Raw genomic sequence first — 18402 nt, forward strand, 5'->3', positions numbered from 1 at the left:
GTGAGGAGCACTACATGTCATAAACAGAGTTGCAGCCTGCTTGATAGAAATCGATAACCAGAGAGAGAGAGAGAGAGAGAGAGAGAGAGTGTGTGTGTGTGTGTCCGGAATATTCCGAGTTTTCAGGTTCGGGATTTTCTTTTTAATTACAAATTTCAATTGAAAATGAACTAATTGATTTTCTTCGATTTTTTATGTACTACTTATTTTTGGTTTTGTTTTCGATTATTTGAATTTTGGCCCTGTGTTTATCTGGAAAACTGATTGACTGCGATTCTTTTAGACGAATCCTGTTTGGGTGGTGAGGAAACAAGGGAGAATTGAGACAAGATTAGATTTGAACCACATCTTTTATGGTTTATGTTGTTGTGGTTTCTGAAACATATTGATCAACTTCACTTTCACTGCGCCAATATTCAAAAGTTTCAAGTTTTTGCTCATTACCCCCTCTTACTAGATTTTAATTCAGTCTAAAAATAGGATCAACTGAATTTTCTAGCTATGATTAGGAACAAAATGGTTTTGTGTTAATAATATGGTTTTTGTTTTTGGTTATTTATTTATTTTATCATTTTCTCTGCAACCAAACTAGACACTACTTTTTTTCGGAAGGAAGTTCAGTTTCCAGCTCAGTTAGTATTGCTACATGATCAGTTAAATAGCATAACAGACGCTGGGTTCTAAAATTTTTTGTACTTTCTGTAGGAAAAGGTTTTAAGGGTTAAGGAGGAATTCTGTGTTTGTTTGGTCATGCCGTACCGTGTTCGCGAGAATCTATTCATCGGCAACATCACAGACGCGGCGGAGATTCTCCAAAAGGGTAGCACTGAGATCACACACATACTATCCGTACTCAGTACGGTGTCGATATCGTTTTTCTCTGAATGGCGTAGCGCTCTTGTTATCCCCACTAAGGAAATCAAGAAGGTTCATGTTGGTGGCTTCGATGACAGCAGTGGAGGTTCGGTTTCAGAGGATGCTTTCGGTGGTGATGGGATGTTGAAGAGTTCCTTGTCGCCTGGAAAGCTTCTGTACTCGATGGAATATGCAGGCAAGGATTTGAAGTTGGTGAGGATGGCTGTGCCGGTGAAAGATATGGAGAGTGAGGATTTGTTGGATCATTTGGATGTTTGTTTTGATTTCATTGATCAGAGTCGACAAGAGGGGTCCGTTTTGGTGCATTGCTTTGCTGGCGTATCGAGAAGGTATAATTTTTTTTTTCTGTTTTGGTTATAAATATTGTTGTTTGAGCTGATTTTAGGCTGATGGTTTTAGGGATACCTGTAATTTGGAAATAAAGCCCACCGCTACAGATTTTTTCTGTTATGAGTGACTACATTATTTTTCTAGTTGTGGTTGGTGGTATATAAGGATCAAACTGGTACTTACTACTTTCTGTACTCTGCAAAACATAAGAGTTTTATTGGTATAATTCTTTGACATCCAATCAAGCTCTCAAACAAGATAGAGAAAAATTGATGGAAAATCTGTGCACGAGTAAGAAAAATGAGAACAGAAAATTTCGAATAGAAAATGGTACAAAAGCTGTTTATGGATTCCTCCATGAGTGATAAAGCTTTGAAAAATATATAAGTTACAATATAATTACAATGCTAAACAACAGAAGGTTCTCGAATGTAGAATGTAGGATTTGCGACCTAGCTAAATGAAGTTACTAATGCTGGAATGGTATTTACTTTGCATGTCATAAAAAACGATTGTTTGACACATTTTTTTCCTGTTTTAGAGTCAGAAGATTTTTATTATAAACATATCACTTAAAAAAATTATAAGCACATTATAGCAGGTAAGCAGACCGAACTTCTTCAAATGTTATTTACTAGTGCTACTCTACAACCAGCTTCAAAACAATGTAGTTTGGTGCTTCATTTCTACATCACAGATTTGAAGGTTGTGTTATTTGTTAAAAAGGGTTTGCTTCCTACTACATTTTATTTTGTTATATTTCAGCCAGCTAATGAATGTCAGAAATTGTTGAGAAGAGGTTTTTTGGTTTTCTCAATTTTCAAGTTTTGAGGGTTTGGTTTACATCCTTCTCTGCATCTGTTTGTTGCAGTGCAGCTATCATTATGGCGTATATCATGAGAACAGAGCATCTATCTCAAGAAGGTGTGAACAAATCCGTTGTTTGTTTGAAGTTCTTTAGGTCTACCAATTGGTATATGCTGGCTTGTATTTTTGTTTACAATACTTTCAATAACCATTTTTATGATGAGATTGAGAATATTTTAGACGTTTCTCAACTTATCATTAACATTTTCTTTTCTTTTTTATCCAACAAGTATTCACCTTTTCTTTTCATTTTTCTCTGTCGGCACATCCCTGCAGCTGCACTTTTTTCCTTACGGCAAAGCTGTGAGTTCGTTTGCCCCAATGATGGTTTTCTAGATCAGGTAATGCAATCAAATGCTATATCACAGGGTAACTGACGTGCAATTTCCAATGTGTCTACCTTATCCAAAATTTATGGCTTTTTTTTTAATTCCCATGGCAGTTAAAAATGTATGAGGAGATGGGCTTCAAGGTTGATCACACAAGCCCCATATACAAGCGCTTTTGTTTGAAAGTATTGGGTACAAATTCCTTCCCCCCTACCCCTCTTTTCCTTCGTGAAGCTTTATGGTCTCTTTGGACAATGGCTTTGTAACCTAGTGATGTTCCACTTCTTAATAGGGAGGGGGGCTCTGAGGTTTAACCTTGTATAGGTGAGATTTTTCACGATTTATGGAACAATGGAATCAGGAATAGTTATGTCACTTGCTTTTTGTGTGTGCGTGGGTGTGCAAATAGAGAGCATACTTAGTGGTATTTCTGAAAATACTACAAGAAAGAGACCAAGCTCATGGGAAATAATGACAACTATGTTAACAGCAAAACTTCAGAATACTCAAGTTGTTTAATTCAGAGGATGGACACCTAAGGGACAACCAGACATGAAAACTGTCAATTTTGATGCATAATTTATTAAGGAATAAGTATTCTTAATAAATTTCTTAAGAATACTTATTTCTTAATTATTTCTTAAGAAATAATAAGTAATAAATTCTTAAGAATTAATAATACTTATTTCTTAAGAATACTTTTTCTCAGGAATACTTGAAGAAATAAGTATTCCTGAGAAAAAAAAATATATTAAGAAACAAGTATTCAAAACCTCCTGCCTGCATAAGGATGGAGTGGACGGTCATGTGAAGTCATTGATTTAAGATCCACTTGGTGCAAGTGTAACATGAGCGCATGATCCATATTTGAAACTTTGTCTTACAACTTAATTGTGAGTTGTCTTTAAAATTCCTTTGTTAGTGATCACTATAATTGGTCTAGTTTAATATAATGCTTGGTATTTCCCATTTGTATTTTTCAGTCTGATTACTTCTTTTGACTGTTATGACTTGAGAATGAAAAGAGAAGGTTTTCACTTGTTTTCAAATGTGATTCTTAAAAGGTATTCCTCAATGGTTTCAGGTGAATCTTAGCAGGTATTCCTTAATGGTTTCAGGTGAATCTTACCACCGTGGGGAGAAGATAGACACTACTAAATTTGGGGCAGATCCTGGCTTGTCTACCGAAGTTTCCTCAGAAGGGAAAGTACCTTCAGATGTTGGAAATAATTGTACTTCTTCATACCGCTGCAAGAAATGCCGAAGAGTTGTTGCCTTGCAGGAGAATGTTGTAGATCACGTTCCAGGTGAAGGCGAGACATCCTTCGAGTGGCACAAGCGCAAAAGTGGAAACCCATTTATCAAATCTGACGAGTCTGAATGTTCATCCATTTTTGTTGAGCCTCTGCGATGGATGACAGCAGGTAAGTTTTCATTTTTGAAGTTTCTGATTTGGATTACTTTTGAGCTGTATATATAGACGAATTCTGTGGCAGCTATAATTGTATTACCTACTCCAGCTATGAGATAAATAGGGACTTCTTGGAGCCTATCAGAAATTGCCTCAAATCGACAGCGTTGTAGAATTATATCCACCATTCTGGTTATTTACCCCTGGTAGCCAAAAGCCACCTGTATCTTGAGTATAGATCCCAATTACTGTTATGTGCAGAGACATGTTTGTAATAATTGAAATTTTGATGGATATTTATATGTATCTTGTCACACCCAGTTGAAGAAGGTGCACTGGAGGGCAAGTTGTCTTGTGCTCATTGTGGAGCCCGGTTGGGTTACTTCAACTGGTCGGGCATCCAATGCAGTTGTGGGAGCTGGATCACCCCAGCCTTTCAGCTCCATAAAAGCCGTGTGGACATCAGCACTGTCTAATATTTGTCAGGCAAAGCCTTTCAGCTAATTCTCCAACCAACAAAGTGCCCAGCATCTTCCCAGCAATAATCTTTGAAACTCAGCTATCGCTCAGAAAAAGTATACCTTCCAACTCAACCTGAAGTGCAGGAGAAACCGGCGGCCTCTCTCTCTCTCTCTCTCTCTCTCTGTGTGTGTCAGATTTTAGCTATCAGACGACCGAGTTATCGTCTTTGTTTTCAGGTGTGAAACCCAGCACAACTTTGCCATCGCATAAGCTTTTATTTTTATTTTCCTAATTGAGCCAATCTATAAATTTCTCGGCTCTATCATAGATAGATGATTAGTGTGGCTCTATCATAGATAGATGATTAGTGTACCAAATCACATGCATGCCAAATCAAGAACAGTAAATAGACAAAAAAAAAAAAATACAAAAATTGAATTCAAATTTGAAAAGAAAAGGATAGATCAAGGTAAACATATAAAAAAGATATATAAATGGATAAAATACTTTTACTTAAAAAGTAATAATTATCTATTTTTAGATAGCCCCGCCCGAGTAAAAGACATTTTTGTCAGATGCGCGAAGTATACAAGACTTCTCATGCCTCAACGGCCCCCAACTCAAAGCATCATCTACTCTTCAATGTCAGCTCGTGCCCATGCTGAAAATAAACCTCACCATCTTTGCTCACCCGCGCGCGCGCGCGAGAGAGAGAGATGAGAGAACCCATTTGTATGTAAGCATAGCATATATGGATCATACATTGAACACGCACGCTAGTGAATAATTTGCAAGTTCTCTTAATTTTCTGTCATTGGTGTATGCGTATTTATCCTTAAACTGATAATTACATTCAAAATGAAAGAGGAGTTAAGAAAGACTAGAAAGTTAAAAGACGAAAAAACTGAAAAAGGAGAGAGCCTTTTCCTTTAAAATGATACTGCAAAAACCTTGACTGGGTCTCTCTAAGCATATCAATCTCGTCACCGGTTCGGGGCAGCATGTCTGCATCAGATAATATTCTATCTCTGAATCTGAAACAATCTAGTTCCATTCTACAGAGCAATGTTAACAGAATCAGTGAGATTGCGCTTCAAGAAGAATGTTTGTAGCCACATTGACGTCATTTCTAGCCTGCACAAGTGCCTGTCGGGCTGAGCTCCTGTCAAAGCCCATGGATACAAGTGTTGAAATAGAGTCCTCAAGTGGTTCTGTGGCAGATGGCATGGAGGAAGGATAGTTTCTCTGAAACAAAAAGAGGATATAAGTTCATATAGATCAACAGATGATGCTAAAGTTACTTGTACTCTTGAAAAGAAAAATATGTGAGCAAGACTCAATCAGATCAATCAACCAAACAATTACCTTAGACATACTCCTCTAAAGTACTAAGGGCTGACCACTCTCTACCTGACCCTGTCTAAAGCTGTGTTGTTTAGGCCCTTAAGAGTAGGATGTATGAGCACGAGTCAAGCCTAAGAGTAAGAGATGGACATAATTCATATTGATATTTGCCCCTAAAAGCTTCCACAAAATTATGATAATGGTCATATTGTGGTTCTGTTAAAAGTCTAATTGTTATTTAGCCGCAACTTCACAGAATTATGATAATCTCCTTTTCATCCAAGGATCTATGATGCCTGTCAATTTGCTACCCCAACGTGGTTTCACTTCTAACAGTTCAAAGCCAACAATTCGGTAAAATATAAATCTTATGGACGGAAAAGTTTCTCTATAAAATTGGAACCAACATTTGAGCTGGTTTTTTACTTGCAATAGCCCATTGTAGGTGATTATAAACCTGGCTCGCCCACTTCATGATACTCCCAACCGATCCCCCATAATATCAATGATGCCATGGCAGAGAAGTCCATCTTTGTAATTGTACTTAAATGCTTGATAAATGCACCCACAACAAAGAAAAAAACTCTGAGTCAAAATGGTTTTAGAAGAAAATGGCCTTCAAATCACTATGAATGGACATCTTTGTAATTTAGTTAAAATGTAAAATATGTTGCATTAAGTTGACTGGAGATTATTACCATGTTATATTTCAAAACTTCTAAATATTATGCAAAACATGTACAAATCATCCTGACAAGCCTAGAAACCTATTTATAAATCAACCAGTGCATTTTTGGGGGTATGAAAAATAGGGCAGATGATTTCATTCAACTTCAGCCATGTCAACCTAAAATGAAGGGTCTAGGGAATATGGATCCTACATAAAGCAAAAGAGATATGCATCTATGGAAGTAAACATGAGATCATACTGAGAAAGAAATCAAATAAGACATAAACAAATAGACATTATTTTGAATATGTTTGAAAAGGTACTCCATGCAAAACGTGTTATAAGCACATATTGGATCTATGTAAATGAATATCTTCATCCTCATCTTGGTTCCTACTTCCTAAGCTTTATGCGACAGCTTGGAATCAAACCCTATACATGGGGTAAATTACTTTGTAGGGTGTTAATTTGAGTTACTAAAATTAAAACTCAGCATAACACCTGTTATGAGGAAATGTAAGTTTGATTGAAAGCATGAAGCAAAACACTTGCCTCCACTTGGCGACCTGCATAGGATGGCATGTTTCCTACAATATTCCTAGGTGCTGCTGAAGGTGATCTCCCCATGGTTGGCCAAGAAATCCGCGACAATAATGAAGTAACAAACTCTGGGAACTGCAATATGAGACAGACATGCACAATCACATGTTATTTTAATTAACTTCAACACAAGCTGTAGCAATAGCAACAGATGCAAATAAGATATGAACCCCCATAAACAATTTGAATAGTTCTTTCTTCAAGTTAAAAGAAATATTTTCAGAGGAAGAGTGGTCAAAGTATTTTATACCCAGCACTAGTTGTGAGTAAAATGTGTCCATGAAGTGTTCCAAGTCACTACTGCATATAATTTCACTCATAACTCACTCATTCTCTAGTTGTAAGCTTCAGTAATGTGCCTCAGAGGAGGCTCACAGCTGTAAGCACTAATAAATATTTGAACAGAATACCAAGTTTTCATCAAAAACAGCAGAAAGGGATAAGAAGAATAAGTATCTTTCTGTCCAAAGGTAACTGATAAAAACCTTTGCCTTGCGGATATAAAAGACATTCAAACGGTACAAGGAACCAGCTAGGATGCCACATAACCCTGGTAAAATAGATCTTTTCCAGGATGATAAAAGAAGCTGCAAGACAGAAACTAAAATTAGATTTTACCGGCTGGAGAGAGATGGAGAACCAAATATGCTAACAGAACTTCAACTTTGGTGCAGCTTGCACCATAAACTGTACATATAAACCATAGTCAATTTTTACCTGAAGACCAGCTAGATATACGAAAGACTTATCAGAGAAGCGCACACCAACTACACGAAACCATGTTGAAACTGGAATATCGAAGAAAAATGGTACAAATGAAGCAAAAATAAGACCATAAGGTCCCGATGTGACCAGGTTCACTGCAGGATCTGCAAAAAAATTAATAAACGCTATTTTAACTTTAATATTATAAATGCAGTATGCACAACAGAGCTTTGGTAAAAAAGCAAAAAACAAATGCAGGTAACTATGAGATGAGACGGTAAACTCTAGCATCCACTTGTAGTATAATAAGCACTTAACCTATTTATCCTTGATACTGAATATATATATATATATATATATATATGCAAGTAAACTCTAGCATTCACATGCAATAGTAGAGCCAGGATTTTCCTCAAACGAGCCAATTAAAAATGAAAAACCAACATAACCATGCAACATATAAGTTTGTAGGAAATTGATCCTTTTTTTTTTTTTTTTGTAATTTAGTTTGATAGCCACACCACATTTTTCCATTTTTTTGGTGGTAGGAGTAACAGTATTGAAACTTTTAGTATAATTTAAGAAGTAATTCCCAACCGAACTGTTAATTTCATAGTAAGAAAAATAAAATAAAGACTTAAAAGCAACTCATTCCAAATAAGAAACATTTTGGGAAAAAGAAAAATCATGTTTTGAAAAATATCAAGTGAAATTTTAAAGACCATAATTTGGGATTTTTCTCTTCCATCTCAAGGTGTTTATAAAATTGAAGTATTTTTTTATTGATATAAAAGTGAAGAAGTATATCAATGATAATATTTTGGATACTTAAGATGGTTGCAAATTCATAGAGTAATGAAAAGCAAAATTCGGAGCAATGCATACCTTTAAGGAGTGCTAGAGCAAGGATCTCAAAAAGCAATGAAACTATTACAGAGAACAAGATAAAAACCTGCAGAATGGGGTAGACCAATTGTAAAACAGAGGCAAAAAAAAAAATCAAACCTCCTTTCTCCTATGTTTGATATCTGATTAACAGAAGGATTAAGACATGCCAATCATACTAAGAAATACCAAACATCAAAGAACTATGAATATAAATAACCAAAGCAACAAAAATTGTTACAATTTCCCGAACCTTGATTCTCAGATTATAGGAACACACAACCCCATAGGATTTAAAATCGAAGCATTGCTCAATAAAATTTTGTTTATCAATAAAAAAAATAGAAGCATTGAATCTCTAAGCACAGAGTAACAAATAATGTTACCACTGTAATGTTAAGCGCAGAGTCCTTTTTTTACTGCAAGTCCCAAACCACAAGAAGGAAAGCCAAAGCTAAAAGGCTGCTGCAAGTTTAAATTCTCAAAATTAATTAATTAATTAGATCCCTGTGAAATGACTAACAGAACAGTGTCCATGCAGATGACTGATTGGGCACCTTTGGGCATTCAATTCATTTCAAGCAAGGGTTAGGTTTTTCCCCACAATTAACTGTGACAGAAAAAACTAGTCATGGTCAGAAGTCCCAGTTATCCAACCCAAAAAACAAGTCCCTCTTTTTCATCCTAGAGAAGAGCCTGCACTCTTTTGGCTTTTTTCTCCAAATAGAACGTATATGGCATCTGAAGGCATAAAATTATATAATTCAGAATCCTATTTGATCAAAACCAATTATTCTAATTAAGGATGCAAAATGTATTTATATGTAACATTCCAATTTGAACCGCTTTTCTATATTAGTTATTCTGTGTGGTTTTTTTGAAGATTGATCACACCATTTAACACATTCTTAGTTATGGGAGTTTCCTGTAATTGAGTCTATTATTTTCAAAATGAAATTCCCTAAAAGAAGGCAGTACTTGAGTGTAACTGGAAGAAAACACTTCTCAACAACAAATGTTTATGCCACATGCTTTCTTCTTAGTCATGAGTTATTTTTTTTATAAGTTTTTTTTATAACTGAATCAGAGAGGAAATTGGAGGAAATGAGTAATTTTTTTTTATAAGTAAAGTAAATATTCTTCTGTACTTGGGCGATGCCTATCATTATCTAATAAAATTGTTTACTTATAAAAAATAAAAATTCTAGTCATGCGTTATCTTAGTTCTGTACATTTTCTTTAACAAATCTTCTAAAACTATCAATCCTATGAGTAAATCTGACCGACCAAAATAGCCACTAGCCCGCTTATTAATGAAGTTTTTATTACTTACCAGGGGAAAAAAACAACTATCACCATACCAAATGCAGAGCAATATAATGTAGTGATGTAGACTCATCCAACAGAATACTCATATTACATGCTTCACAGGCCAACCTTGGGCAGGTACAAGAAAGATAAACGCAGAAAAATCGGTGACCTTCACTAGGATGCTTTAAAATTCTTTCCCTTCACATGCATCTTAGAAATTTGCATCATAGTGATTATTTAGTACATATTTCATCAATACTAAGCCTTTAATTAGGCCTAAGATACTTTGATACAACTACAAAAGGCACATCTGATACATGAAAGATATCAAAGTCGACCTCACAAGTAGTTTAAGCTAGATGATTACTCACTGAGTACTTATTGGAACCTATCTGTCTCTCAAAGACCCTGAAGTAGTATAACAAGTAGAGTCCAAACATCAATTCTGGTGTAGAAGAAAAGGCAAAAACTGACACAATTAGCTTCCAATGTTGGAGATTCCCAAAAACATCCTGTCACAACAATAACATGGTTTGATATTAGTGCACACAAATTGCAACTTTTTAGAGTTTACAGCACCTTTCTAGAGGGGGAAAAAAAGAAGAAATGTAAGCATATTTGGCTATATCAACATTGGCATACAGCCCTCCGTTACAAATACACGTTTATCATGAGTCACTAGCAAAACAGTCAGCAAAATTCTCATTTCCAACCTTCAGCTTCCGAGAGTCAGTAACTTGAACAGCTTTATGGGAGTTATTATCTTAAAAGATTTTTTGTAGTGAAGAATGGGAAATTCCACTTCATATATCATCTACAATATTATTTCTTTACATCTGCAACTTTTCATGAAAACAAAAATATCTATAGAAATATCTCCTCAAACAGAAAACTAATTTTCTGGAAGAAAAATTAAATATTAATTGTGAAGAGGAAAAGGTGTGCACAGTTCCATAATTGGACCAAAAGCACACTTACAACTGTGATACACATACTCGGTCATGATCCTGAACACATTCATGATCCACTAATGTCAAGTTCAATTATGTTTTTGGTAAGTAAAAGAAATTTTATTAATACGAAAAATAGGCATAGACCAATTACATAGGTAGCGTACAAGAGAAGTTGTTCGTCATGATCCTGAACACATTCATGATCCACTAATGTCAAGTTCAATTATTTTTTTGGTAAGTAAAAGAAATTTTATTAATACGAAAAATAGGCATAGACCAATTACATAGGTAGTGTACAAGAGAAGTTGTTCAGAAATTTTCACAGTATCTTGTGATGAGGCAAGTACCTTGTATACGTCATGTGTACACAGGCTATGCCTATCATTATTCATCAACTAACCTTTTCATTACTAATTAACAAAAAGAACTGCTTAATTAACACTTCCAAGTCATTTTTATTAATGAAGTGTAAAGGGGCGCAACCAATGCATACAATGCGTATACACGGCAAAGCACTCAAACTAGAAAGATATTGCTTCCTAACGCTTGAAAACTACTACATCATCGTTGCCCAATCGGAATCCAATCAAAAGATTTTTTTTTTTTTTTATAAGAAGCAATTTATTAGAAACGAATGTATAGGCAAAGCCCATGTACACAGGAAGAATACAAAAGAAAACACCTCAATATATTCTAGGAAATAGAAAGCGACATCAGAAAATCATGAATGGAAGTTCCGTTAATCACTAAAGCAGAAAACCAAAACAGCAAAGAGTGCACAAAGAAATTCCAGAGTTGCTCCAAAGTACGCTCCTTATCATTAATACACCGCTCAATCCTTTCCATCCAAATGCACCACATAAGACAGAAATGAACCATTTTCCAAACCACATCCACTTGAGAGCAACCATGAAGCCCATTCCAACAAGCAAGAAGATCAACCACTCTCAAAGGCATCACCCAAGCCAAGCCAATTCTACTAAAAATGCCATCCCACAAAGCCCTTGCCACCTCACAATGCAATAGTAGATGATCCACGGTTTCCCCATTCTTTTTATACACGAAACATCAATCCATAACTATAATACCCTGCTTCCTTAAGTTATCCAACATCAAAATTTTCCCAAGAGAGGCAGTCCAAATGAAAAAAGCAACTTTGGAAGGCAATCAAAAGATTATTTATATGGTTTGACTTCATCGATCTCAATCCTTTTTAGTGCAGTATAACTTTGTAGAGGAAGACAAAACAACTCATGTGCATGGGAGTGTAAGGTCCTCTTAGAAGATACAACAAGCTCATCAACCGCCATCTAAGAAATAGACTAATGAGCCACAAGAAAAGAACACTAGCAAACACATGTCCCACCATCACACTAAGGTCCTCGTAGCAAGAGACGATTCCCTGTCTTACAGTCTTGCACGTGCAACACAAGTCTTTTGACTCTATATGCGGCTTTCAACCACTTGGATCTAAATCAAAGCAGCTATCCATCCAAAAAAGGAAACAAAAATGATAAGATTTTTAGGACCTTTACCTATATTTAATAAAATTCCTATTTACTGATAAAAAAAATTTTTTTAGGACCTTTACCCATTAAATATTTGTCCAACAAAACAATCCATTAGTAGTCCCTCAGAAAGTCTCTTGAAAATTGCAACCGCCAAAGTTCCCACTACTAGATATCTTCTTCTTCTTTTTTTTTTTTTTTTTGTGATAAGTAAGAGATAAATATTACATATGTGAATGAAATAGGCATGGCCCATGTACACAGGAAGTATACAGAAGAACTCCTAAATACATTCTACATGCGATAAATTAAAGACAAGAAATCATGGACATTAACTCCCTGCAATACAATAGCGGAAAGCCACGACAATAAAGTGTGGAACAAAAAATTCTTCAACTCAGTCAATGTGCATTCCTTATCTTCAAAGCAGCGCGCATTCCTTTCCGTCCAAATACACCACATGATGCACAACGGAATCATCTTCCACACCACTGCCACTTGAAGACAGCCTTGCATCTTTCTCCAATAGCCCAAAAGATCCACCACCCTCATAGGCATAACCCAAGCAACATCAACCATTTGAAAGATCTCATCCCACAACACCCTTGTTACCTCACAGTGTAGTAAGAGATGGTCCACCGATTCTCCATTCTTTTTACACATGTAGCACCAATCCATAACTACACATTCTCTTTTCCTCAAGTTGTCCGTGGTCAAGATCTTCTCAATGGCAGCACTCCAAACAAAAAAAGCTATTTTAGAAAGCACACGAGACCTCCAAATAGTCTTCCAGGGAAACGGAGAATGATCTTGTGTTGTCAAGATGTTATAATACGCCTCACTGTGCATAACTTGTGATTATTTGACCTCCACTTCAATCTATCTCGTTGTACTATAGGGGTCCCCGTAGAATATGGTGACCCGAAAAATTCTGCAACAATAGATAATTCCCAGTCATGAAAATCCCTACTAAAGAGAATGTTCCACTGATACGAGCCATGAGAAAATAACCACACATCCGCCACTAACGCCTCCCTGTTAACTGCAATACGATATAAGGTCAGAAAAGCCATTTCCAAAGCTTGATCTACACACCACATGTCCTGCCAAAACTTATTTGATTGCCCTCACCAACTACAAAACGGATTTGATTCGCAAAGCATGACCACCTCTTCCTTATAAACTTCCATAAACTCACACCATACCCCCCTCTCACTTTTTTGGAACACCAACCACCCCTAGCGACACCATATCTAGTATCAATAATTTCCTTCCATAATGATCCATCTTCCAAGTGATATCCCCAAAACCATTTTCCCAATAGAGCTTTATTAAAAGTTCTCAAGTTACACACTCCCAAACCCCCATTCACAACTGAGGCACAAACTGTTCTCCAGCTAACTAGATGAAAATTTTTCTCCTTCCCCATGCCTCCCCATAAGAACGTCCTAAATAGTTTCTCCATCCTGTTCACCTCCCCTACAGGCATAGGAAACAAAGATAAAAAATATGTGGGGAGGTTAGTGAGAGTACTCTTAATAAGAGTGAGACGGCCCCCTTTTGATAAGTACACATGTTTCCAACCAGCAAACATTTTCTCTATCTTCTCTACCACCCCATCCCAAATAGCTCTATTATTAAAAGTTGCTCCCAACAGAAGGCCCAGATATTTCATTGGGAAAAAAGACACCTTACATTCCAGAAGGCTTGCTAAACTAAGAATATTAGGAACCGTACCCACAGGAACCATCTCAAATTTGGCAAGGTTCACCTTGAGCCCTGACACTGCTTTAAAGCAAAGTAACAAAGCTCGTAGAGTTTGGATTTGACTCTTATCCGCTTCGCAAAAAACTAAAGTATCATCTGGAAAAAGAAGATGTGAGGTGATAGTAGGGCCCCCAAAGCCATTGCCCACCTGAAAACCAACTAAAAACCCTCCCCCAATAGCAGTCTGCACCATCCTACTTAGAGCCTCCATAACTATAACAAATAAAAGTGGAGATAGAGGATCTCCCTGTTGCAATCCCCGTGAACTATCAAAAAATCCAGCAAATGTGTCGTTGACTAGAATTGAGAATCGGGCCCGTTGAAATACAATGACGCATCCATGAAATCCACCTAATCCCAAAGCCACACCTCTGAAGCAGGTATAATAAGAATTCTCAGTTCACATGATCATACGTCTTCTCCATATCAAGCTTGCAAAGAACCCCTGAGCCTCCCTCTCGAAGTCTGTGGTCTAAGCACTCATTTGCAATGAGTACCGAATTAAGAATTTGTCTCCCCTGAATAAATACGTTCTGAGACTTGGAAATAATATGCTCCAACACCGGGCTAAGCCGGTTGGCAAGGACCTTAGCAATAATCTTATACACGCTACTAACTAGGCTTATTGGACGAAAGTCCTCAATAGTCGATGTCCCGTGTTTCTTAAGAATGAGAGCAATAAAGGTCTCATTAAGGGATTTTTCAAACTTTTGGAAAGAGTGAAATTCACTAAAATCCTGCATTACATCACCTTTCACAATGTCCCAAAAAGTTTGGAAGAAACCCATTGAGAAACTATCTGGATCCGGTGCTTTATCCTTGCCATACCAGAGATGACCATGTAAATCTCTTCTTCAGTAAAAGGTCTCTCCAGAACACTCGCACTCTGCGAGTCAATTGCCTCAAAAGGCAAGGTATCAAGCTTCGGCCTCCAAGAAGCCGATTCTGTGAGAAGGATCTCATAATAGTGTACTATATGGTTTTCTAGCTCGGGAGGAGAAGAAATCACCTGAGAGCCTAATTGGAGCAACTCAATAGCATTGTTACGCCAGTGTGAATTAGCCACTTTGTGAAAAAACTTAGTGCACCTATCTCCTTCTTTCAACCAAAGGGCCCTGTATTTTTGATGCCATGAAGTCTCCTCTGACAACAGAACTCTTTCCATATTTTCCATAACCATGCCCTTCCTCAAAACCACCTCCTTCGAGGTATATCTCCCAATAATTCTTTGCCCTCTAGCTCTTGCAATTCCTTCAACAGTGCAGACTTCTGATTGTCGATGTGACAAAAAACTTCCAAATTCCATTTCTTCAGGTCTTGTTTCAACCACTATTTCCAATTTCGTACCGTACCGGCCGTTACGGCCGATATTTGCCATAACGGCTGTTGGGCCGGTACAAGTACCATATACATTTCATACCGGCCTCAATTTCGACCGGTACCGATATTTCGGCCTTCAAACATTTTTTTTTTTTTTCATTTTTTCAAACTACAAGCTTATTTTTTTTATCCCCAATTCAAATTAGACTATTTATAATTTATATATAATTTATTCATATATTGACTATCCAGAAACGGTACACGAAACGGTACCGGTACCGAAATATTTCGTTTCAGTGCCTTGACGGGTACGGTATTCAAAACATTGGTTTTAACGCCTTTAACTTGCCTGCAAGAATGAAACTTGGAGTACCAATGAACTGATATGATGACCACCAAGCACTCACCATCTCTACAAACTCATCCATTGATAGCCACATGTTTTCAAATTTGAAATACCGGCGACCCCTATGAATACCCCCACAGTCTAAAATAATAGGGAAGTGATCTAAGTTGACTCGAGCTAACCGTTTCTGGCTTACTTCCGGATAGTGGGCTTCCCCACGAAGGAGAGACAAAAAATCTATCAAATCTCGACCAAACCCTCTCATTTGACCAAATGTACTCTCCCCCTACTAGGGGAAGATCCATGAGATCCAAATCAAAGATAAACTCCAAAAATTCCTCCTCCCACTACTAGATATCTCCTCTGCTTGAAGATGATTGTATAGAAAATCAATTGCCTCTAATTCTCAAGCTTGCAACCAATGAACTTTGGGCCTAGTGGGGTGTTGGGTGAGGTCGTAGGTTCAAGTTTCTCTGGTTGCATGAGTTAATTACTGAGATACAATAATTCTGAGTCTTTTTCTTTTATAGGTAAAGAAATTTTATTAATACAATTGAAAATAGACATAATTCAAGTACACTGGACTTATGCAATAATTCTCAATATTGAATTAAACACACAAATCTGGGATAGTGTTAAACTCTCACCATACCCCCAGAAACAAAGCTACAAAAGCTTTCTTTATCCTCAAATAAGAGAAACAGTTGAAGAAACAAATCCTTAAAAATATTCTCTCAAAATATGCCATACCAAAAACAAGCTCACTAACTATCCCCTAACACAAACTCAACAGACTTTAAAAAGCTCCTCCAAATGCATTACCACAAAATTGATCCACGAGAGTCTTTCAACATTGTGGAAGTACATTGAGCTCTAGTTTTCTCGTACTTTACTAATAACACGTCCAGGGTAATCCCACTCCTCACCTTAAAACCATAATTGGGAAATAAAGATGCAATTTCAGTTGCAGCTATTCCTAAACCCTCCACTCTAGCGACCATAATGCATTAGTGATATTGAATTAAATTTGAAAAGCAACAATGCATCACTAAAATTGATAATACAAAAACTGGAGTTAAAACGTGAGTCCGAGCTATCCCTATACAACAGCATAAACCCCATCTCCAATTACATGTCAAAAGCACCGGTACATTAGTTAAAGCTGCTCTCCAGTGATGACAAATGTAATCCAGATTAAGAACAAGTTTAAAAAGCAACAAGCCAACTTCAATTTAGCTATTCATAGAGAAAAGCAGAAAAGCAATTTACAACCTCACCTGGAAAAGCAATATCATATAAGTTGCAAAATTCTTACGATGGTGATGAAAGATAAATATGGACCTCATCGAAAACAAACTAAAGAGTAAAATTAAACAGCACGTTTATGAATCAAAGATCGCCATAAGTACATATAACAATATCAGAAAAAAGATCCATAATTTATACTCCCCAATTCGAGCTTTTGATGAAGAAAAAAAAGAGGTGAAAAGAAAATAAATAACCACAACATCTAAAAAGGAAATAAATGAGTCACAACTTAAATGAACACAAAATTAAATTAACAAAACAAGTTAAAATGAAATATCTAAAGGAAAAAACAATACCAGATATGACAATCCGAGTTTACTAGAACGGCCTTGAATCCCAAAGAACACGGTGAAGAGAGCAGAGGCAATAATGAAGGCTCTGGTAACAGGAGCATTATCTGTCAAAAGAAAATAACATAAGTGTCCGGGGAATCGGAGAATAATAGATAAAAGGGTACAAAAGTATAATATAAGAAGACCATGGGATTATTGTCTAAGCGAAAAAATGTATTGTACGCACTGAAGCCCGATGGACCACCGTTCATCTTCTTCTCAGTGACGGAGCGGAGAAAGACGAAACTCAAGAACCGTTTTTTTTTTTTTTTTTCCTTTTGATTTCTTTCTGTAAGGAAGTCTCTACTCTGTTTCTCTTTCTTCCTACTTTTTCTCCCTTTGACCTTTTTTTTCCCCCAATTTTGAGAAGGTTGGTCTAATTTATTACATAAAAGACTATGTTCTAGAAAATATGGTTGACAACATAATACAAGTCTCCCACTAAAAATAATAATAGATAAATGAATAAACATCATTAGTGTTTTTTTAACTAGGAATGTTATATAGAGTGCGATCGTGATGTATAATCACTTTAAAAATAATAAAATTTATTATTAAAAAATTAATTTCTTTTTATGTAAATTTTATATTTATTTATTTTTTTAAAATGATTGTATGACGTTTGCACAATCACAACTGTAACTATCATTTTTTTTTTTATAATCAAGTAGTTTTATTACAAGATTCTAAGGTAGAAAAAAAGTGAGAGAGTCTGCAATTCCCCTAAAACATTAAGATCTAATATTGAGCAATCAAATAAATGAAAAAACGAAAAATAAAGAATAGAGATAACAAAGTAATCTTAATTTCGTGTTCTCTTGATTAATAGACTGTTACATAAATTAAGAGAAAGACTACTTCGAGAGTAGTTTTTGTTGGCAAACAAAATCTTCAATTTTTTTATCTAGTCATTATAATTTTCTAAACTCTTAAATAAAATATAAAAAATAATACAACTTTTTTAAATTTTAAAACAAAAATAATATTTAATTTTTTTTAATTTTATAATATTTTTATTTAATTTTTTATCTCTCATTTTTTAAAACGAAATAAAATATCTTAACTCAAACTATTTTAT

At 36.0% G+C, this 18402-nt stretch overlaps 2 protein-coding genes across 2 annotated transcripts; one reads left to right on the forward strand and one right to left on the reverse strand.

Annotated features, from left to right (window-relative positions):
• Positions 1-40: 40 nt before the first annotated feature.
• Positions 41-4567, forward strand: LOC108986067 (dual specificity protein phosphatase 12-like). Its single transcript, XM_018958586.2, has 7 exons — positions 41-126; positions 706-1205; positions 2078-2130; positions 2350-2414; positions 2516-2594; positions 3521-3826; positions 4135-4567. Exons 2-7 carry the CDS (start codon positions 751-753, stop codon positions 4287-4289), a joined length of 1113 nt encoding a protein of 370 aa, XP_018814131.2. The 5' UTR covers positions 41-126; positions 706-750; the 3' UTR covers positions 4290-4567.
• A 428-nt stretch (positions 4568-4995) lies between these two features.
• Positions 4996-17696, reverse strand: LOC108986068 (rhomboid-like protein 20). Its single transcript, XM_018958587.2, has 8 exons — positions 17512-17696; positions 17289-17389; positions 10162-10302; positions 8480-8546; positions 7607-7758; positions 7375-7476; positions 6842-6964; positions 4996-5520 (listed from the first exon to the last, which is right to left on the reverse strand). Exons 1-8 carry the CDS (start codon positions 17534-17536, stop codon positions 5353-5355), a joined length of 879 nt encoding a protein of 292 aa, XP_018814132.1. The 5' UTR covers positions 17537-17696; the 3' UTR covers positions 4996-5352.
• Positions 17697-18402: the final 706 nt, after the last annotated feature.

Source organism: Juglans regia, chromosome 4 (assembly GCF_001411555.2).
Source record: "Juglans regia cultivar Chandler chromosome 4, Walnut 2.0, whole genome shotgun sequence".
Taxonomy (NCBI): Eukaryota; Viridiplantae; Streptophyta; class Magnoliopsida; order Fagales; family Juglandaceae; genus Juglans; species Juglans regia.

What these genes read in the sequence shown, in the direction of transcription:
- LOC108986068 (XM_018958587.2), bottom strand. Translation starts at nt 17,536, where the DNA reads ATGAACGGTGGTCCATCGGGCTTCA. An exon ending in CGGTGGTCCATCGGGCTTCA is followed by an intron (nt 17,390 to 17,511) that starts GTGCGTACAATA and finishes TTCTTTTGACAG; the next exon opens with ATAATGCTCCTGTTACCAGA. An exon ending in AACTCGGATTGTCATATCTG is followed by an intron (nt 10,303 to 17,288) that starts GTATTGTTTTTT and finishes TTGTTGTGACAG; the next exon opens with GATGTTTTTGGGAATCTCCA.
- LOC108986067 (XM_018958586.2), top strand. Translation starts at nt 751, where the DNA reads ATGCCGTACCGTGTTCGCGAGAATCTATTCATCGGCAACATCACAGAC. An exon ending in CTTTTGTTTGAAAGTATTGG is followed by an intron (nt 2,595 to 3,520) that starts GTACAAATTCCT and finishes TAATGGTTTCAG; the next exon opens with GTGAATCTTACCACCGTGGG. An exon ending in TCTGCGATGGATGACAGCAG is followed by an intron (nt 3,827 to 4,134) that starts GTAAGTTTTCAT and finishes TGTCACACCCAG; the next exon opens with TTGAAGAAGGTGCACTGGAG.